Raw genomic sequence first — 21,820 nt, 5'->3', positions numbered from 1 at the left:
TATTGTCTACTTATTGCAAATATTTTTACTGCTTCCCCTCCCAGTTCCATTAAATTTTTGTCTCAGCTTTATGGTGTTGTACAGTAATAGGTACAAGAAAGCAGCAGCATGACATGGTTTCTTTGAAGGTCAAAATTTAGTCTCTGTGAGCCAAAACTTGACCCTTTTGTCATTTATGTTGATAATTTATAGAGCTCTGCTCTCCTGCTGAAGAACACAATAAGCTCACCTGTTCTCTGGGCACTAACGTGGAAAGTTTGGCTGGATGTGGAAGCATACTTCAGTAGCTGCACTGGGAATGTGGGGGAATAACTGTTGCCTTCTGTGCCTTCAGACAACAGATCCTCAAATCTTTTTTGAAAAATAATGATTCAGGCTCCATTTGGTCTCAACCCTTTTTCATGTAAATGAGCATAAGCTGGTGTTATATTAAAGAGCCAGACAGCAAGTTCTGTTTGCAATTGTCTCATGTACTGATAATTACGGCAGGTTCCGGTCACTGGCAATGTCAAAAGTACTTTATAGCTTTTCAGTATGATTTGGTCGTCTCTTTAAATCCCACCCTCTGTGATCATTATCTTCAAGAGCCTCTTGTCTCCACGTTTATAGTTTTACTCATCAGTGCTGCTTACAAGTATCTAATCATGCCACATCCTGCCTGCAGTCACCTTAACCCTAAAGCTAATAGCTCTGTACTCATACCTCAAACTACAACCAAACAAATGAATTAAACTTGGCAGCATCAGCCAACAAAGTGGGAAAGCAAATGCAATTCATCTTTGGGAAAAGTAGCTGCTCACTGTGCTTCAGCAGAGAGCCCATCTCCATGGAGTGTTAGAAGAGATACGTAAGGAAAGAGAACAAACTGGAATCCTTCCTCTCTCACGCCTGGATAGTTCTGGGTTTTACACTGCACAGTTATTGCTGACTTGCAGCAGATAATCAGCAATAACTGCCAGAGACATCTCCAGCTGGCCGTGTTGAGACAGACATGAACAAAGTGTATACGTGTTTGCACTTCCTGCATCTCGTGTTCAAAGAGCCCAGAATTTGCCTGTTTTGAGAACATGAAGGATGGCTCTTCACTGACCACTGCAAGCAGCAGGGGACTGCATCTATGAGCCAACAGACCTGGCAGGTCAGTTCCTGCTCACCTCTGTGTGACATGTCACCTCCTCTTTTTCACATAGGTATAGATATGTATAGCTCAAAGCACTGCTCCATATGCACTATGATTAAAATAACATCATGGACAAGAATAAAAAAGAATGCAGTAATCTCAAACACCCCTCCATTAATTTGTTTTATTGTCCAAGCATATGAAATATTGAATATCACCAGAGGATACATTAAAAATGAGACACTTGTTCTGTTATGAAGCATTCACATTAGAATTAATGGGACATGGACCTTGACAGTATTATTAAGTATGTCTTGAAATAAATAAATAAAGCTGCCTTGGAAATCCAGTTAGGTCTAAATAACCCACTTAGTAAATACACTTCCCTTCTCGCAAAGAAATTCCTTAGGAGACTATCTGTCTTGCTGTAGGCTTGTTTTCACTGGAAAATAAAGTTTTTTCTCTAGATCTTACATCCCCCAAGGATGGATAGTCTCAGCTAATTTACCTCATGATCAAAAGGAAGTAAGTGCCTGCTCAACATTTTTTTTTTAACATAAGATAGTTCATGGTAAGTGCATAGCCAGGAGCAGAAGGAAGATCACACTGTTTAGCAGTTAATGTGGGTCCAAACTGAGGCAGCATCTGCTTCAGAGGATGGCTGGCAGCACTGTCACCCAGGAGGGGAGATATAGAAAGCTCTGGAGCCAGCTGGAATGCAGAGGTCAAGCCTTGCATGGTGCTGCCTTTCTTTTCTGTTTATTTCAGCTTTGTCTCTCCTCAAGGATCAAGGAAAATGAAGGGGTGCTTTTCCTCTATGTTGCAAACTCTCCAGGTAAATTCATCCATTGGACCATTTGTGGTAATCTACTACACAATAGAATTATCAGTTTGTATGTTTATCAGTTTGTATGTTTAGTACAAAATTATTTAAGGCTTGCAAAATTGCATCCATGCAAAATTGGATTATTTATTTCTTTCTTTTAACTGACATAACTATTTTTGGTTACAGCCTAGAAAATACTTAGAAAAGGATTCTTCCACTTCTTTTATTCCCAGACACAGCAGGAAATGCATCACTAAATAGCTTTTAGGGGTTATTTTGTTGGTGTTCCTAATAAATCCTGATTTTCCTTCCCTCTTTGCTATTTCCAACCCTAAGCCAGGGCAAAATGCATGGTAGAACCATTTTGCAGAGACTGATGAGAAAACATGAGATGAATTCTTGGCTTTCAATTCAGGAAAGGCATACAATTGGCATTCAGTTGAGGAAGTCTTCCAGATTTGGTCAAACATTACCTGTCTAGCCCCGTGCACATTCAGATACATTTGTCACCCAACTCTTCTGATGAGGGTTTCTACCATGCAGAGGAGCAGCCTCTGGAAACAGGAGTTTGCTGCTCATGGGTGACAGTAGGAAAAGCACTCCTTCACCTCTGTTTTTTTGTCCTCTCAACAACACACAAGGCATGACCTTATCATACTTGTTTCTATAAAACAATTCACATTTTGAAGTACAATGTATAAGGAACTGACATCTTCTTTAAACTCAAAGGAAATGGACCATTTAATGTAAAAAAAAGCTGTGAATGGTAAAGGATTGCTCTTTAGTCTTGCTGCCCCAGGTCCATTCCCAGCTAGTGAGCAAACATTTGAGCAATCTCACCCTCCATTAACAATAATCTCATCTATACCTGTTTTCCTTCATTTTGCTTATCAAGCAAAAAAAAAAATCTCTTACTGACTTCTTTAATTGCTGACAATTAATACTTTAACAAAAGGAGTTGTTACATATGATCTTGCTCTGGCTACCAGAAATCCCAGTGGGAGATTTGCTCCTCAGTTTTGCCTGAGTTGTTTTAAAGTAGGAACTTGAAGACTCTAGCTACAGTAATTATTATAACATACAGAAGTTAAATTAGCTTTTGCTAAGTAGGTTATTAGAAAGATCATATGTTGTCATAGGTAGTAAATAGTTAAACACAGCATGTATAAAATAAGGCTAAAAACCTCATAAATCAGAACCAGTGGTAGATTCACAAAAGTATAGATGGTTTGAATTTTAAACTAGGTAAGATTTCATCCCACATTGTGAAGAAAAACTTGGGAAATGGTCTTACAAGTCAACATTTCTATAAGAAATACCAGTCACCTTTCATTGCACTGCAATAAGGTTATGATGGTGACGTCTTACGGTTTTCTTCTGCATCTTTTTGCCCTGAGATACCAAAAAAGGGCTAACATATTATGCATATTTTAGTCATTCTACACCGTGTACTTACTACAATGTGATTAGGGACCTTCATATATGGTTTGTCAAAATCTCCATTATTGAGATCCATCAACTAATGAATGTGACCCGCTGTGTGGAGGAGCATGATTGATACTTGACTGAATGCAGCAGCACCACATAACAATATAGGGAACTGAAATAAGAAACTGAATTTCTAGAAGAAAAATCAGGGACAACTTAAGAATCCTAGGACATAAATCTTTGAATGTGACTTGTTATATCTGTCTACTTTTGTAGGTATGAAGAAATAGACTCCTCTTACCACTGAGTTTTCTTGGCAGTTCACGTAGTTCAGTATTTGTATTCTTCATCTTTATAAGCTCATTTGTCCTTTTCTTAACAATATCAGGTCAAACTGCCATCTGCATAAAAATCCTAAGCTTACTCTTCAGGGAATACAGCCTGTAGAGCTGATATTGTTGTACGTGTAAAGTACATATAACCTGGAGTGTTCTCTAATATCTCTCCATTGCTGTTGTTCTGCAAGTATTTTTAGTATCTGCAGGTAGTAATTTTTCATGCAGAATTATAATTTTTAAGTTACTAAGCTCTTTTTAAGACTTTGATAGTAAAAATCTAGAGTGGGATGCATTACTTTGACTTGGTTTAATAAAGCATGGATTCTCTTTCTATTAACTCAACAGCATAATAATAACAACAACATTGAAACTTCACGAGTATTCCCTATTAATATGATACAAAAATATCTGTTGAAAGAAACTAATTGTGCAATTCTCAGCAACTGCATGATGCTCATGAAATGTTCCTGTGACATGACCAAACCAGGAAGATCCAAAAGTCATGTACTGATAAACCCAGACAATGATGCATTCAGCTAAAGTTGCATATTGGAGTTGCTATTGCACTACTCCAGTTGCTTCTCTCTCCATTTCTAGTGAGCATAATGGCTAAGCATAACATTTTTATCTTCCCTGTTGAGTCCTTCTCCACATGGGCTGTGGGTTCCATTTCTGAACATTTCTTCAGAGTGTCACTGAACTCAGTGACCGCCGGTGGCTTCCGTAATTAAAGTTTTTGAGATAGTCTTTAGTCAGTTTGCCACCGTCCTGCCCAGGAGCTGTTTCCCTGCTGGCTACAAGGGGTTGATGGCCAGAGGAAGGCCCTGCTGAAGAATCAGTAGCAGCAGATTCTTCCTCTGCCCACCTGTTGAAGAAGTAATAGCCTTCCTCATGTGTCCTTCTCCCAAGAGGGTTAGAGGCAGAAACTCCCTGGTTTTCTGTGTCCCTGGGAGACAGGGCTGCTGCTGAGTGTAGAAATGGTGACACACATAAGTGGCTGATGCTTTGGTCAAGGTCATCATTAGATGCAGGTGATGCCACAGGTGCACTAGAAGTAGCTTCTTTTCTTGATCTTAGTTTCTGGATTTCAAGATCCTGTTGGTCCTTAGGAAGTTTATCTACTTGCTGTGCTTTCAGAACAAGAGATGCTCCAAGGGTTCCTCGTAGAACAAAAATAAAGAACCTGATGAAGGAGGAAGGGAATGGATTTTTTTACCAGTGGGCTCATTCCATAATCTACATCACATATCCCAAATACAGGTACTAATTTTCCATTGCTCTACAGACATTTCGTAGACACCTTATATCTGGCAGATGAAAGTTGACTCCTGAATCTGAACACAACATGTTAATATATATTTAGCTGGACCTGTATAGAGTCAACTATATGTATATATTATCATTTTTTTTAGTATTTATAACTACTTGTTTGCTGAACAGTGAAGAAAAATAGAAAAAAATCTCAAGAGATGCAATATTTGAAAATATGGAAGCTGCATTTATACTGCTAAAACAAGCTAAAGAAGAGATCTTAATTTGTCAGATAAGAGAAAACCAGAAGTTAAAAACATCAGCTTTTGGATTTTTCAGAAAGCAGCAACAAAAATGTCCTACCTGCCCTTTGCAGGACAGAGAGACTGCGTACATCCTTTCTCTATGTCATGTCAGCTTTGTGTGAAAATCAAAGTCTCTTTCAAAGCATCTTTTTATTAGGATTTGACCTTTACATAGGTGGCTTCAACATGTATTTTAAAACAAACATGAGTACTCTGTGAAACTGCATTTAGAAAGGTGCCTTCCTCACATCCTGCTGCTCAATGTATGTGTATAAACAAGATTTAGAAGATTAAACAGGCTAACAAGTACAGAAAGGGCTTTTAAGGCAATGGATTTCTTGGGCTTGCAGGAGTGGATAAAGTTTATTTGCTGTGCCTGTGCTCAGGCTGGTCAGTCCCAAGAGAATCTCAGGTCTGGTCAGGAATTTAAGAGCATGGGAGAGCCCAAGACTTTCTGTGTAGATCTGCTGTGGATCACAATGTCCTATGTCTTTTCCCTCAGCTTGTTTTCTGTATCTTTTGTGCAAGATCCAGGTAAAGCAGACAGGATGACAGAGAAGGAATGACAAACTGTGTCTTCTGTCCTGTAAACTACTCCCACGTGCTCCTGCCCTTCCCACAACCCTAAAGGGTGTGAGGCCAGGCAGGGCACAGGCCAAGCTCCCCCCAAGTGCTGCAGCTCAAACAAAAGGCAGTATTGAGGGGAAGATCCCAGGAGAGCAATTATTTTTAAAAAACCTGTAAGAGGGAAGCCAGAACCTCAAGACACCAAGTGTGAAGATAGGGAGCAGGCAGCACCATGGACCATGGAATGGAAGTTAAAATTTAGTGCATGTTAGCAAAGGGTGGTTTCACCACTGCTGTGATCTGCTGGCACAGCTCAGCTGTAGTAGAAACAGGTCCTGGATATTCTGCAGATGAAGGACTGTGCAGAAAATAATCTGGAGTACCAATACGAAGGAACAGCAGTTGTCCAGATTTGAAGATATGGATATATAACCCTTAAGCTCAGTAACCTGCTGAGGCAGCAAGGATCTTAAGTGTGCTGAATTCCCAAGATGGAGGCACGAGCTCTCTAACCATGTGTTTGATGCAGCTCTCAGCAGAAAGCTCAGGGTCAAAAATGACACTGTGAATGAGGGCTGATAGGAAAACAAAAGTCACACAGGAGCAAAAGAGACTGGAAATGGATGCCCTGCCTAGAAGACATGAGACCTTACTGAATTGTGTTGTTTATTCTGATCTGAACTTGTATTATATAACAGAAAAATCACAAGAGCATCTCAAGTCAAATGGGAAAATAATAATAGTTTGAAGAAAACCACCATCTATTCTTGAAAAGTTCCTTTTCAGTCAAAGTTAAGGCTCAGATTCTAATGCCTTAAAGCACTTAAAAAATCAGATACTAAAAATATTGTCCTGAATTTTGTAATACTAGTGTGCTGCATTACTTCATGGGAATTAGGATGAGAAGGAAACTGGCAAGATAGTCAAACAAATCCATTTCTTTCAATATCCAAGCAAATAACAAATAAATATTTGAAACAAATGTTGCAACTCAAAACATACCTGCATTAACAATTAGTAATGTATTGAATACCAAAAGTTCCCATATGTATATGGGAACAGAATAATTCTGTTTTTTAAACCATTTTTTCAGCAACACATCACAATAACTATTCCTCTCCAAATATTATCCAGTCTCAATTAAAGTTATCTTTAACATATCTGATTTTTTGCAGTACAAAGTTAAACTAAAATTTTGGATGCAATTTTCATAGAAATGCTCTTAAATTCAGCTTAGTAATGCATCATAATGTAGTTAAAACCAAGAATATATTTAGTAACTCACAAATATATAGGAATATTTCAAAGATTTGCTTATAATCTTGATCTGCTCAACAACATTGTGGTTATGACAGTGAACAATTATGTAGCAGATCTGTACTGGTAAATTTTGATGCACCCCAAAAAGAAAGGTTTTCCTGATGGGAAAAGTAGAAGATACATAGTGACTGATCTAGGGTTATACAACTGAATAAATTAATGGTTCATGAACTGGAAGCTTGAACTCAGGCATCTGACTTCCACACTGATCCATTATCCCTGTGCAGCACGTGTCTGACACATCACATATCTGTACACATCAGAATTGTTTCTTCACTCACATGTCTGCAAACCCACAAAAGGAAAACAGAGGAAAACATTCAAACCTTGGTAGGAGCGCGATGACAGGGGTGATGAGGCACAATAAATAGAAGATGGGGTCTTTGAGCTGTCTCTCCATGATCCAGTAGGGGTTGGTGGGAGGGCTGCAGAGCAGGCAGGTAGCGTTGTAGATGATGGAGAAGATGAGGTATAAAGCCACACTGCAGATCATTGTCACGAGCTGCAGCATGGTCTGCAAGCACAAGTGATGCCAGTGAGACCCTGACTGGGTGTGAGACAGGAGGAGAAAAAGACATCTGGAAAGAATGCATCTAACAGTGCATTTTACTGAAATCTGCAGTATGAGAAATAGCCAGAAATTAATTTAGAAAACAGCAGTGAATTAGTTCTCCAAGTAACACTTCGTTATATATGGAGGTATGCAAATATTTTGTATTGTCCTGTCCAAAGGCATGATAAAAACAAATTCTATCACTGTGCACATGAAGGTATTAACCTGGGGCTAATAAGAAATTCTGTCACTTTGTGAAATCTTAGTGTACCTGTTACTTTTTGTGACCCAGAATTCAGGTAAATGAATCTGAATGAGAATTCTATGCCTACACAAGATGCAAAGTTCAAAGAAAAACCAGTGCTGTCAACAGGACAAGTCAAACACATACCCATGATTTCATTTCTAGAGCCTGGTGCAAGAGAATGGTCAGGAGGGAGATGGTGTTGATGGGGTTTCCAAAGGAAAACACATCTATGTCGGAGTCTTTGTACATCTACAAAACAGGCAGAGAGACTGACTAATCAGAACTGAATTTACTACTTCTAAGGAGGACAGGAGAGGGAGAATATTAATAAGCCTGTTACTTACCAAATAGGGGACAAAGAAGCAAATGAGGCTTTGATAGAAGGCATCCAACATTGTAATAATAAAAGTTGACAAGTTGTATATCTGCAGGAGTTTATAGATAACAGACATTATGATGGGATATACGTCTCTAGCCTGTCCTGCAAACACAATTGCTCTCTTTCTTCCATTCAGACTACTAATTACTGTTAACTGGTCTCCTTCCATGAATAAATACTCCTGAGCAGCTGATTAAACCAAAGGCTTATCTCTAAACAGGCATTTTTAAGTTGAGATATACCTTAGGAATATTACCAAGTCAACCAAGAATATTAAAAGCTGAATTTTGCCAAAGTTGCATCCCTTCACAAGGGATCTTATTCCTCAAATTCTTTATCCAAACTCTTTCTAGCATTATAAAATTGATCAAAAATCCTTTCTTCTAATGCAACCCTTTTTTTGTGCCATTTCAATTTGACTATTTGTCATATTTAAACTTATCTAGTGACCTATGGTGTCACAGTTCCCATGGAGCGGAATGCATTACTGGAGAGACAGAAGATTGGGCTCCTGTTGTCTCAACATTCCAAGTAAGTCTAAACTCTTTTCTTCCTTCCCTCGTTCCTAAACAAAAAGTCCTGTGGTCCTTGGGATTATCAAGCAATTTTTTCAGCAATCATGACATACCTCTGAATTTTGTCCATTCTTGTACAGCTCAGGCAGACGTAGGAGCGTTTCTGCAGAAACATCTTTGTCAAGGGCTCCAAAGAGCAGGGGGGGCACTGAGGTGAAGAAGAGGTTGAAAAAAATCATCTGCCAGTAATCTAGCATGGTGCTGCCTGAGAAGCCACAGAAGAACTGGTACCAGAAGAGCAGGTTGACATAGCACTGGGGAGAAGCACAGACAAACACATAGCTCCACCTGTGGCATTTATTGAGACACTGGTCATTAACAGAGCCTCCTAAGAGGACAGGATTTTGGTTAAAGGCACTGCACTTCATTCCATAAAGCAATATACCTTAAGGGTGATCCACTGTGATACAACTTTTTGAAAGCCATTATGGTTCTTTGAGAACATACCAGAGAATAATTAAGTAAACTGTGCACAACCCTGAGCACCAGATTTTAGAATCCTTTTGGAATCTCGTTGTCCATGTGGAATCAAAGGCATGCTGCTCCCTAATGCTATGGGGGAGATTAAAGAACAGCAGCATCCTAGTCTGGAGAACTATTTCACATTGCAAATAAATAGCCTTTGATCCTAAAAGCATGTCCAGTCAAAAAAAGCAAAGTGTTCACTTCCACTACAAATTTTAACAGTAATAAGAAATAATCCTTATTGAAAATTATTTAAAACTTCACAAAAACCCATATACCTTGAATTCTAGGTGAAAAGCCTTTCATGATCAGAACGTATTTAATGTCAAATGGACTTGTTTTCCCAGTCTTGTAGAAACTGAATTACTTCATTTTTCCACTTTATATCATACTTCAATGCATAGATCATTTGCATATACATTAAATTTTTAATAAAAATTACAGTTGTGAATGCATCATTACTTGCAAGTGGTTCCTAGAAAAATTCAGAGGTTTCACAGGCAGGCAATTCTTAGTACACACTCATCTACATTAGAGTGCTAATAATCTGATCTCCCTTATGCAAATTTTATTTTGAGGCTCATGGGTATTATTAATAAAGTTTCTTGTGCTACCATATAAAGTTACTAAGCCTTGAGTCCTTTTTCCCTTTGGAATAATGCTATTTCAAAATATATTTAGAGCCTGTATTTTTCTCAATGCTCTATGCAGCACCTTGCTAAGAAGGAAAGGGTATACTATAAACTTGCAAAGTGAAGAAACACGAACTGTAGCTTCATAAAAAGTAAGAGTATAACCTCCAAAAACAAACAACCAAGAAAACCCTCAGACCTGGAATTAATCTTTGCTAGGATGAAAACTTCATAATTTTAATCATCTTACCACATTTTTGTAGAAAAAGTAAATCACCATCTTTGCCAGACGAGCATAGCACCAATGTCCATGGACAAGAAGGAGCTTTTTGAGATGCTTAAATCGGGATATTGCAAAGTCACTGGCCATCACAGCCTTTGGGAAAAGGAATAGGAGATTTACAATACATCCTTTTCACACGCTATGTCATGAAATTTGAACACAGACATTGAAATAATTTCCTACTGTTGAATATTGTAGAAGAAACAAACCAACAAACTAACCCGCAAGAACATAGAACTTTCTATCGCTGCAGAACTCTCCATTCAAGGAGAATAAGGAAAGGGGATGTGTGGGAAAGGATTCAGGGCAGAAGACAGTGGAAGAGAATCCACAAAACCTGGAAACTTGGAAATGCAGCAGCTGAGAAGATTCAGAATCCAGATGCTCACCTAACACTGGGCAGACATCTGCTAATTTTCCAGTCTCATGAGCAAACACAGATTTGTCTTCACATGATAATTTTTTGGCTCAAAATGCTCTTTATTTTGCGGCTGGACCCATAATTACAAACTGCATATTAATTTATGATGCCAACGTGTGTTTTTAAGATGACACTTGAGAATCTAGGGCTGCTATGAAATTTATTGAGCCTCAAGGGACTACCTGACAAAAGAGAAAGAAACTGGGACAATACCTGCATGCCTTCTTGGCCAGATATTCCAATTCCAACATCAGCTGCTTGGATCATACTTACGTCGTTTGCACCATCCCCTAGAGTGGGAAAACAGGAGGGAACAGTAACAATGCAAGAGAGGGTGCCTCTGTCAGAAGAAGGAAATAATCTCAGCTATGCTGATTATTTCAAATATTCTGTACTACCATGCATCTTGATCAGGGGAACTGCTGCGTGGCATCAAGCATGACATCAAGGCTCTGGTCGTGGTCTCCCTCCTTCCCAGGAGACCTGGCTCCACCAGGGCAAAATCCAGCATTGGGACCAGCTGGGTGGTGACACAGCAACCCCAACACCATTTACACCAGCATCATTTTGTGTTTCTGCTTGGCCAAATCCATATGCTCAGGAATGTGTTTTGCAACACCCTATTTCACTGAATTCTCTGAATCTATGACAAATTTGATTGCAGATGACACGTAACAAGCCAGTTTCAAGAATTATTTTGCTCATTTCAACTTGCAGCAATATGTTAAATATGTAACCAAATTTCCAGGGAAAGAACAGCCATGCTTATTGCTTGCCGTGTGGATATTGTAAATTAGGTTAGCTGGTAAAGTAAATGAAGCAGAAGGCTTTAGTTTGAACTGTGAGGCAAAGTAATATTTCAAAAAGACAATAGACTCTTTGCTTTTTGTTTTGTCCACAGAAGTGTATTTGTTTAGTTTGGAGTCATCTACATCAATTTATCAAGGATTTTAGTGGCATCACTTACCAAAAGTGTGGAAGAAAACTCAAAGCATTTCACAATATTTGGAGGTAAAAGGCAAATGAGTCAGTGCTTAATACCACTCTGGAGATAATTCTGTTTTCACCAGGGAAAATCTGACAGGAAAAGGGCTTTATGAAAAGATAAAATAGTGACTAATCATGAGTGATTTCCAGGCCCAAAACAAGGACATTTTGGAGGTAATATGTATGTGTGTTTGTACTGATGTGCATGAAAGGCACTGCTGGGAGATTCTGAATTTGGAGTGCCTTCATCTTGTTTAAAGGGAGGCAGATTTGCTGAGTGAAAGCCGAAGCAGGACTTTTATATGGGTTTTTATCAGGAAAGATGAATCAATGCTGTTTCCTCACTGCGTCTACGTGAGGCACAAAAATCTGCCCTGTACAATATATTGCACACATTTCTCTTCAAGAAAGAACCTGCTTCCCCTGTCTCTGTGAGATGCAGAGTGGAGGTACCTATGGAGAGGGTCATGGCTTTCAGCTGCCTCCGGACGAGCTTGACCACCATGCTCTTCTGCAGAGGGGTGGAGCGGCAGCAGAGCACGGAGCGGCAGTGCCGCGCCAGCTCCAGGAACTTCTCCTCCAGCCCTCCCTGGAAGATGATGTTCAGCGTCCGCCCATCGATCACCAGCCCAAACTCGGGGCTGGGGGCGTCAGAGACTGAGAAAGATGTTGGGATGATGCCAAAAAGTTTCCTCTGCGGTTTGTTGTACTCATAATTCTTCTTCACCTCTTCCAGGGTTAAATTCAAGAGAGATTCACAAGTTTCCTGTGAGAAAACAGACGTGGCTTTAGAAATAGTTATCTCCATCTCCCTTTACAGCACAGCACCTTGCCAAATGTATGTTTGTATAATCATGCCAGTGGGTTTAAGCCTATCAGATAAACATTAAGGGAAATTTACTGAGAACTGCACTGATTCATCTGATTGGAGATTATTTCAATATGACACCATCCAATCCCTCAGTGAAAACACTGTACATTTTATCAGCCAGTTAACTGAGGTAAGGATTTATTCTAAAAGAAAATATAATAATCTTTACATCAGGAAGGCATGTGTGCATTTATGCTGAGAGTTCAGAAATGAAAAAGAAAATATTTTCTTTTAAGGGTATTGAAAAATCTAGTTCTGATATGAATGATGTGAGATATTGCGGCATTGACTTCCACAAAAAAAATAAACTGTGGTAAGAGAAACAAGAGGTCTACATTGTCAAAATTACCCAGTAACTTTCAGAGTTAGGCCTTTTCTAAGTCACATATCAGGCATGTGTGACAATTAGAAATAAAACTTCATATTTTCAAGCACTGTGCCTCAAACACAATGCCCTTCTGTCTTAGCAAATCTGCTTGATCATGTTGGATCAAGTCCCCTCTTAGATGCCAACAACTGGAATTGACTTAGTACTAGATAGAAACAGATCACCTCTCCCATCCAGATCTCCTAAACTGGCACATCACTATCAGAGAAAATCCAAAATGATATCAAAGTTATTTTACTCCCTCTTAGTACTCAAAGTCCTCCTTCTGTGTCATGGCCCTGAATATCTGAGGAGCTAATCACTCCTCTTTCTGCCTTTTCTGTCAGCTTTATTGAGTGATGATTCAGTTCTATAGTGTTATTTTCACTTTATGTAGCATAAGGTACATGTGTAGGATGTTTGCAAGATTTAAATTACACTTAAGTGGGAGGTTCTGGAATCAAATGTACCTCTGACATCTAATAAAAACCTGCACCTAGCATGAACACTTAAAACCCCTAAAATATTGAAGAAACGTCATCTTTCTGTGAACAAACCAAAAACAGTAGTGGAAATTCCTGGTTTGCCTTGACTTGCCTTTTGAAACAAATCCACCAAGCTACCTAATTTTGTTGCATCTTCTTGGAAGATATTTAATTTTCAGTGTTTGAATAATCTGCTGGGCTCAGGGGTAAGGAGAGGCCCTTCCCACTGACACCACTTCAAGACCTAACTTTGGCAAAATTAACAGGTTAAATGCTTTGTATATATTACTTGTGTCCCTCACTGCTGCTATTGGGAGCCTCTTTCAGAAGTCTGTCTTTGGTTTAATTTTGAAAGTGAGGGAACTAAATCTTATTGTGGAGAAACACCAGTGTCCCCTGAACCACGGGGATTCCCAAAGTCCCCATGTGTATGCAGATTGCTTCTGAGCCTGATCCAGGGCACAGAGGCTGCTGTGGGTAAGTGCCCATGCTGGCATTTCTGGGAGCCAGGGTGGTCCTGCCTGTAGCATCTCTGCTCTGGCACAAGCCACCATCTAATTTCCATCCTAAATGTATTCATTCTGCTTCCTGTTAAAGCAGATATGTGTTTCAAATGAAATTACACCTTGGAATGTTTTCTGTGCCAGATTCCATATCATCTTTGCATGTTTCTCTATTTCCATGACATTGAAAGAGACAGATATTTGCACAGGATTTCTTCTCATTTGGAGAGCTACTAGCTGCAGACAAAAGCAGTTGGAAAGTAGGCCATGTCACTGCTCCATGCAACTGCCTACCATAAGGAAAACAGTATTTACTTAATCCTCACAATAGCTTTATTGAGAAAAGCAAGCTTGCATTGGTAACCCTGGTTCTCTGGGGAGAAAAGCTGAGACAACCCAGATGGGTAACTTGTCTGGTCACACAGGGAAGCCCTGCCTGCCCTCCACAGCCTAGTGCCAGCCCTTGGAAGAGCTGAACTTACTGTGCCTCTTGCTCCTAATGCTGTTTGGGGTTTTTTGACTGTTCTTTGTTAAGTGAGGTCTAAAGCAACGGAATGCCAAACTGCAAGACACAAAGAAAAGGCAAGATAGCAAATTCTGTGAATTTTGTCTTTCTTTACTCACCTTATTTGCAGTGTTAATGGTGAAGACAGTGTCCTTCTGGTTCAGAAGTTTACAGGAGTATGCAATGTTAACTGCTGTCTCCTGTTTGTCTCCTGTCAACACCCAAATTTTTATCCCAGCTTCTCGGAGAGACACAATAGTGTCAGGTACTCCATCTTGCAGGCGATCTTCAATCCCTGTTGCTCCTGGGAAAACAGGAAAAGAAGATAAATAATTTTCTTTTTCTTAAAAATCAAGTTGCTATTTTCTTGTTTAAAAAAAGCTCTTTGCTTTCCAGTCATGCTCCTGAACTTATTGAGAATTGAACCAAGGTTTTGTCCAACAGATAAACATGCAGGCACATGATCTGCATTTGGATTAAGGTCTGAATGTGTCAGCAATCAAGTTCTGTCTCTTCATTTTGCTCATTGCAAGAACAATGCATTTAATTTCTTCCTAATAATCCAAAATGACAATATGCTGGCAGAGGAATCACAGCATATGAATTTTAAAAATACTGCATTAAGTCCCATCAAAGCAACCAGAAAAGATGAACTTTGACTGTTTAAATGGATGCTGTCCCTGTTGTCAAGTCAGATGCTTCAGCCATCAAAGGCAGAAGAAACAGTACAGTACGTTTTCTTTTTGAGCATGCACAAACTTAGAAGCAGATGCCAACATTCATCCTGATGATATTGGGAAATGACCATCTGAATGTTACAATACTCCTTATCCCTTCCACTAGAGGTCAGTTTGGAGATGCTGTAACTGCATCATGCTGTACATTAAAGATAGATATTGATTTAGGCTAAGGGAACACTTTTTGCAAATTAAAGTGTGAAAGCAAATAGAGCCTTAGTAATTGGCAAAGGTAACAGACTCTGACAAGATCTACATTACCTCTTATGTGGTCTGCTTATGGCATTTATCATTATTACTCTAACTTTTTTAATCACTGTAGAGATTATGAGAAGCCATAATGCAAGCTATTGCTTGCAATTGAAGAAATTCAACAAAGTATGGGCACAAATTGCAGTCAGAGAAAAATGGGACTGAGACAACTCCAAAAATCAGTCATAAAGCACAAAATGTTTGCAAACAAAATAGAACAGAAAGAACTGAAGTGCTCCATAATTTAACAGAATGATGTTTTTAGATATGATGGTGATGAATGATGCAGAAATGTCAATCAATGTAAGTTTTAATGCTAAACATCTTTTTACAAAGTGCACAAAGCAAGCACAACAATGCAACAACAGCAGGAACTCAGTAGTGAAACACCTACATGTTTAAGTTATTGGATTTTATAATACAGTTCAATTACCAAAATTCCCTCAGAATTCGTGCTCAAAACTGAAGTTAATTTATAGTATTTTATAGGTTTATCTAAGGATATGGATGCACGATTGAATTGTGGGAGCCTCATTATCTACTGTGTCAGCTGAGCCACAGTAACAGCTGATGTGCATGTTCTTTGCTCAGGGCACACAATAGCTTCAGTACACTTTTTCAAAGTTACTGCTGCCCAAAATGCATGACAACTTGTATAGACACTGCCATTGGATTTTATCTCCCTAACCTGGAGATTTCCAAACCACAGAGGAAGTATTTTAGATAAATGAGTATAAGCTGTTGTCTGCCATACTGCCAAGACTATCACAGGAGAGCAAGTGATACTTCACGCAATGACAATTCTTATTTTTAGCTACCCAGCAGGGTGAGTTTGGTCTCCAGATGCTGTGCTGTCTCTATTAACAGCTCCTCTCTGTTCTCAATTGCAGCTTCTGCCTCCCGACGAAAATTGGCCCATTTTTGAAAGTCATCTTCATTCAAGACCTGCATAACACAACTTAAACTGTTTATTTGAAATTTAAATAAGAGAAAAGAGAAATTTAAATAACAACATTCTGGATCACAGAGACTTAACTCCTATCCAAACTGGTAAAGTACTTTGCCATCTTTAAAATAACAGACTTTTCCAAGAGAAAACTGCAAGAACAAGTAGTTTGAACAAATGACCTACAGCTGAGACTCAAAAATATGACGTAGAGAAACTCTTGCTTAGCTGAGAGCACAGTTTCTGAGGGCTGATCTACATTTCTCCAGAGCTTGAATATGATCTCTTTGTTGCACATTGACAACTTCTGTATGAAAGTATGACACTAAAATTCACTAATTCAGGCTGAGAGCAAGATTTTTGAAAGCTGAATGCCAAGCAAAAGAGAAAAAGGTTGGCTGCTCTGCAGACTCTGTTTCTTGCTTGGAAGCACTGTAGAGTAGGTCAGCTGGAGTTACTACAGAAGAAACAGAAATAAATGTTTTGAGACTGACTAAAAATCCCTCATTTGGTCACATTGAGGAAAAAGAGGAAAAAAAGACTCCAGACAAGGCAAATAGAGGGACAAAGAGATGGGCTATATCTGGCTGGTTGTCTGAAGGAGAATTATAACCACCATATTTTTCTAGCAATTCTATTGACATGTATGGAACCTGGTGCTCTCCCACCTTCTTAGCTATGCACAGAGTTCGGAGTCCATCATGGGCATAGTAGTCCAGATGCTTCTGTGTTCTTTCTTTTATTCTTTTCAGTCTCTTGTCTGAGCTAATGTCACCTGTGAAACACAAAGAAAAGATCCCATATTTTAAGTACAGATAATTTTCGATCAAATGGCCTAAGATTAAAAAAGAGTGGGCATTGGAGAAAAGTGGATTCCATTATAATACTACGTTCTTGAAAAGCTCAAAAGTATTGTCTGTGCAGAAGCTGAAATCTTGCTAAATACTCCTGTTTCCTTTAAGATAACTTTACTTGTGGATTTTATTAATATTACAGCACTGTTGCTGACAACCTGAAAAAGAACGGTCAGGCCCTTATGACAGTATTATTGCAGAGTACACAATCCCCTTGGGTTAGTATTATCAGTGAATTTTAATTATCCCATTCCCTATTCTAAGCACTTCTGAAGTTGAATAAATATCTCAGTTCTGACCTGCAAGGATAATACTAGACAAAGCTTATTCTTTCTTTATATTCCTAATATCTAGATATAATATTTCATGCAGAAAAGACTACAGCATACATTATTAGGAGACACAACAGAAAAAGCTCCCTGGCTAATTACCTTTGGTGGAGTTGTCCAGCAGGTCCATTACTACAGAGTCAGCACCTTTTGTGTAGACAACAATCTCCTTGGTTAGAGGGTGTCTCACCACTACAGACATCCTTTTCCTGACTGAGTCAAATCCCAGGGTGTAGAGGATATCAAAGGTCAGGAGCGTGCCCTGTGGCAGCTGCACAGTGACCTGTTCGGGCGTCCGGGACACAAGGATGAAGCCGTAGGCCTGGGCAGCATAGACCAGAGCTGCCTCATCTGGGCTCTCAGCCTCGTAACAAAAGTCTGTTGGCAGAGAAGTGTTGGTTGCAGACCTAAAAACCTCATCCAAGGAAGCGGTGCCAATCTCTGTGCTGCCCTTGTCCTGGAGTTCCTGGCCTCCACTGCTGGCAGAGCCGTCGTTTTCATTGTCACAACTCTCCAGCACAGCAAGAGGCTCCTCGGTGTTCTTTGCACTGAAGCTGGCACCAAGTTGTGAGCTAGACTGAGATGATGAAAAAGATTGACTAAGGCTTGCTAATTTTAGTCTTTGAAATATCTGATGAATCTTCTCCAGGGTGATTCCTGAAGGTTTCATTGGTGGTGGGATTGTGACCTAGAAATATTAGAAAAGTGAAGGTTAAAAATAAATAAATGTGAACTTCAAGACTCTTCTCAAAACCTCTCTCTACTTTTATGCATCTAAATGACAATAGTAATAACTGCAACTTCCCCTTTTCCCCTCTTCTGCCATTTAACTGTGGTGGAAGGATTTGATAGAGAAATCATATGTGAGTTGGCATCCAAATTTAATGGTGATTTGCATCTCTGCCTCTGAAGCAAAGATGTAATGAAGCCCTTGTAGTTCTGTCAATTGCCTGGCAGATCAGAGAAAACCCAGTGTGTTCAACAAGCATCTTACAGCATATATAACACAAAATCTAAAAGAAAACATGCTGATCCTGTGGTAGCCTTAGCTATTCATCAAACATAAGAAGACAAGCTAGGAAGAAATACACAGGCATGGAAGCAGTAGATATTACAGAAAATGTAAAGTAACCAGAGGATAACTCTCAAACAAACCATTTTTCACCACTTCAGTTTTCACTGGACACTACTCTATGTTGTTAAATGGAAGCATGATCCATTTTCCTCATGTATTTAAAGTTAGATTACCCTTTGTCTTGGCGCAGTAGCTGTGGAGACCAGAACTGTATTGCAAATGGCAAGAGCAAGAAAAAAGTCAGTAAAGGATGTGGAAGTCTTCATATGTATAAAAGGAGAAAAACTTTCAGTCTGGAGGGCAGCTTCTCTCACTTGCCTCAGCAGCCTGCTATCAGGAGTCACATCCTTTTCCTGGAAGAGAAATTACTTGGTGAGGATTATTTTTCATTTACCCTTGTCCTCAAGGAATAACTGGCAATTTCATAGACTTCTTGAATTTAGATGTAGAAAATGCCTTTTGTACTTAACACCTATGGAAAAAGATGTCTTTCAAAAAGCTGCATAACTAGATAATTAGAAGGAAATGCATCTTCAAAAGGAAGATGTTCTCAGAATTTTATTTCTTTTGAGATCTACTAAAAATCAGAAAAATCTATACTATATCCTTTAACTTAGAAACTGATGACTCCTGAATTAAAGGGCATTCCAGAAGAATGTACACTTGGGTTCTCCCAGTTCAATGAGGAAGCTGATAGTTATTTCAACGGAGAACATTTTGTGCTTATGGTTTAGTTACAACAGTATCACTTTTTGTTTCTAGAGCAGTTTCATTTTTGACCCAGAAAGAGAAGTGCTCTCAAACTTTTCTTCTTCAGTTTTTGCAATAAATAAATGAACAAGTAAATACATACCTACATATTTACTTGTCCTGGAAATGTTTCTGTAATTTTACTACCACCCTCTGTCTAATCAAACATAAATTTTCAAGCCAAACAACTTAACAATGTCAGTTCCCTACAATTTAATTTGATGTAGAGCTATGGGAGTATTACTTTTAATAGAAATTTCATGTTAGCAGAATCTGGTTTCGATTAAATTCAGGCCCATGTTTAAGAAGGAATTCCAAATTTAAAAGATGTCTTCCCATGAACCAACAGTTTTGCATGCCTTCTTTAAGGAACTGCCAAAGTTATTTAGCTGCTTTCTAGCTCACCTCAGCTATTACCCTCACCCCATTCCATCTGGCACAGTTTTCCCAAGTTCTGTAAACATGGAACAGAAGTCACCCAAGCACCTTTCTGGCTGTGCTGAACCAAATGTTACACTCCATCTCCTGCTTGCTAAAGTGACAAGCAGTTCTTAAATAATCTTAATAGTTGCAAATGAATTTACTGCTCATTTTGCAGCTCAACTGAAATCCAGAGCTGGAACAAGGCTTTGCACTTCCCTGCTGCAGAGAGCTCTGGTTCTTGTGGCTCAGTATTTTAATATGTTTTTACTTCACATACAGGGACGTGTTTGCAGTATTGATGCAGTCCTTTCTCTAACAAACAAAAAGATACTAATGATAAGCTTGATTTTTTAGTTATCTTCTCAGGTCTCCTAAAAAGACTCAGAGGCTGAAAAATTAAAGATGCTGATTTTAAGAAACCATTTCACAATATTGCACTGCAGCAGTTTGTGGGTGATGGGACTGTGCCAATACCATGCTTTGTACACAGAACAATCCCAAATAGCTTAACAGGACAATTCCAAAGAAGAACACATATGTGCAGATGCAACTGTCCAAACAGTTATGTCAAACACTTATGTTGGGAATTCTACGAAATTTGAAACATGAAAGATTAGAATCTCACCAACACCTTGCACAATTTTTCATCCAATTTCTTCATGCATTGCCACAATTAGAATGAACATCACAAACACCAAATTATTACATGTGTATCTCATCTCTCCTATTTGTCATCATCCCACTCAATTTGTTTTTAATCTATATCCTCAATGTTTGCTGCAAGTTCTTGTCAAAAAGGACAATGAGCTACTGGGCATTTCACTTCAGCAGCTGTCTGAACTAAAAAATTTCCTCTGGAAAAATCAAAAATTGACAGGCTAATTGTGGCCTCAGAGACAGGTTTTAAAAACAAAACAATATAAAAAAAATATCAATATTTATCAGAACAATTTTTCTCATCTTCTTTTCACATTAAATGAAAACAGTGCTGACCTGAATTTTCAGCCTGAACATATATTAAAAAACCCTAATCAAGCAAAGAAGAAAACTGAATAAAACAGCACTAATGATGATCATTTAAATTTGCCACCTTTTCAGTGTTAACAATTTTGTCAGTGAAAATGCTGATATAAAATGGCTAGTGCCATTCAGTTTTAAGGTTTAAGATTTCTTCATTAACTTGATAGCATTTCTTCTCCTTGACGGCATGAAAACCTGATGACCATGGGACAATGAAAATCTTTGTTAAATGTTTCTAATACCAAGGCACTACTTATTTGAACTATTAAATCTAGAAGGAAATGTACTGTCACTCTCTTAATTAATAAGAACTCCTAAAGGTAGAGAGAGTAAATGCTAATTTTCTATCATGTTCCATTGTTGAAAGATGGCTTTTTCTTACAAACTTCTGTCTGCTGGCATACACACAGGTCTACAAACACACTCTGTATACCAGGAGTACTCAGGATGCTGCAGATTTGTAGCAGAGTAAAAATGCATCAGATGAGGTGATGCAAGTTCCAAAGGGCTGGAACTATAGAGACACCAAAAATTTATTATTCCTATTTTATTAATAGGGAATTGGCTCAGGTGGCAAAGGATAGTGCTATGTCTCATTTAAAGGTCATACAGGGCAGGCTCTGTGCAATATCTAAATGTCTCTATTTTTACAACATCTTCACAATTGTCATAGGGCATTAAAACAATTTGTCCAGATAGAGTGACACCTATGAGAGCTAAGGCTGGTTATTTCCAAAACAGCAGCTTAATGTTCTTCTACAAAAGAGGCATTTGATAGTAGTTCCTCAGACATTGCTGTACAGTGAATTAAAAAAAATGTTTATTTCTAGAAGAAAAAGAAAATGCCTGGCAGTAAAAAAATGTAATTGGAAAATATACTGGCAAGAAATTTCTTTATCATCCTTCAATAGTCATGACCTAAAAGAAGTTCTCAGAAGTCATGGCTCGTGGGTTCTCAAGAATCCATGGAGATGTTCTCAGCAACTCATGAGGTTTGGGCTGGAAA

General features: G+C 38.8%; 1 protein-coding gene across 1 annotated transcript in view; it reads right to left on the bottom strand.

Moving 5' to 3' along the window:
• Positions 1-4,396: 4,396 nt before the first annotated feature.
• ATP10B (ATPase phospholipid transporting 10B (putative)) overlaps positions 4,397-21,820 on the bottom strand; it is a 48,280-nt gene continuing 30,856 nt past the window's right edge. Inside the window, exons 10-22 of the mRNA XM_053956914.1 lie at positions 18,795-18,974; positions 17,649-18,234; positions 17,032-17,138; positions 16,236-16,362; positions 14,548-14,732; positions 12,151-12,463; positions 10,924-11,000; positions 10,257-10,382; positions 8,963-9,163; positions 8,300-8,380; positions 8,100-8,204; positions 7,482-7,669; positions 4,397-4,895 (exon numbers count right to left, since the gene is read on the bottom strand). Of these exons, the coding sequence (XP_053812889.1) occupies positions 4,397-4,895; positions 7,482-7,669; positions 8,100-8,204; positions 8,300-8,380; positions 8,963-9,163; positions 10,257-10,382; positions 10,924-11,000; positions 12,151-12,463; positions 14,548-14,732; positions 16,236-16,362; positions 17,032-17,138; positions 17,649-18,234; positions 18,795-18,974 (2,775 nt within the window). The remainder of the gene's footprint in view (positions 4,896-7,481; positions 7,670-8,099; positions 8,205-8,299; positions 8,381-8,962; positions 9,164-10,256; positions 10,383-10,923; positions 11,001-12,150; positions 12,464-14,547; positions 14,733-16,235; positions 16,363-17,031; positions 17,139-17,648; positions 18,235-18,794; positions 18,975-21,820) is intronic.

The sequence above is a fragment of the Vidua chalybeata genome, chromosome 15, assembly GCF_026979565.1.
Source record: "Vidua chalybeata isolate OUT-0048 chromosome 15, bVidCha1 merged haplotype, whole genome shotgun sequence".
In the NCBI taxonomy this organism is placed as follows: domain Eukaryota; kingdom Metazoa; phylum Chordata; class Aves; order Passeriformes; family Viduidae; genus Vidua; species Vidua chalybeata.
This window is presented reverse-complemented; position numbering and strand designations above follow the sequence as displayed.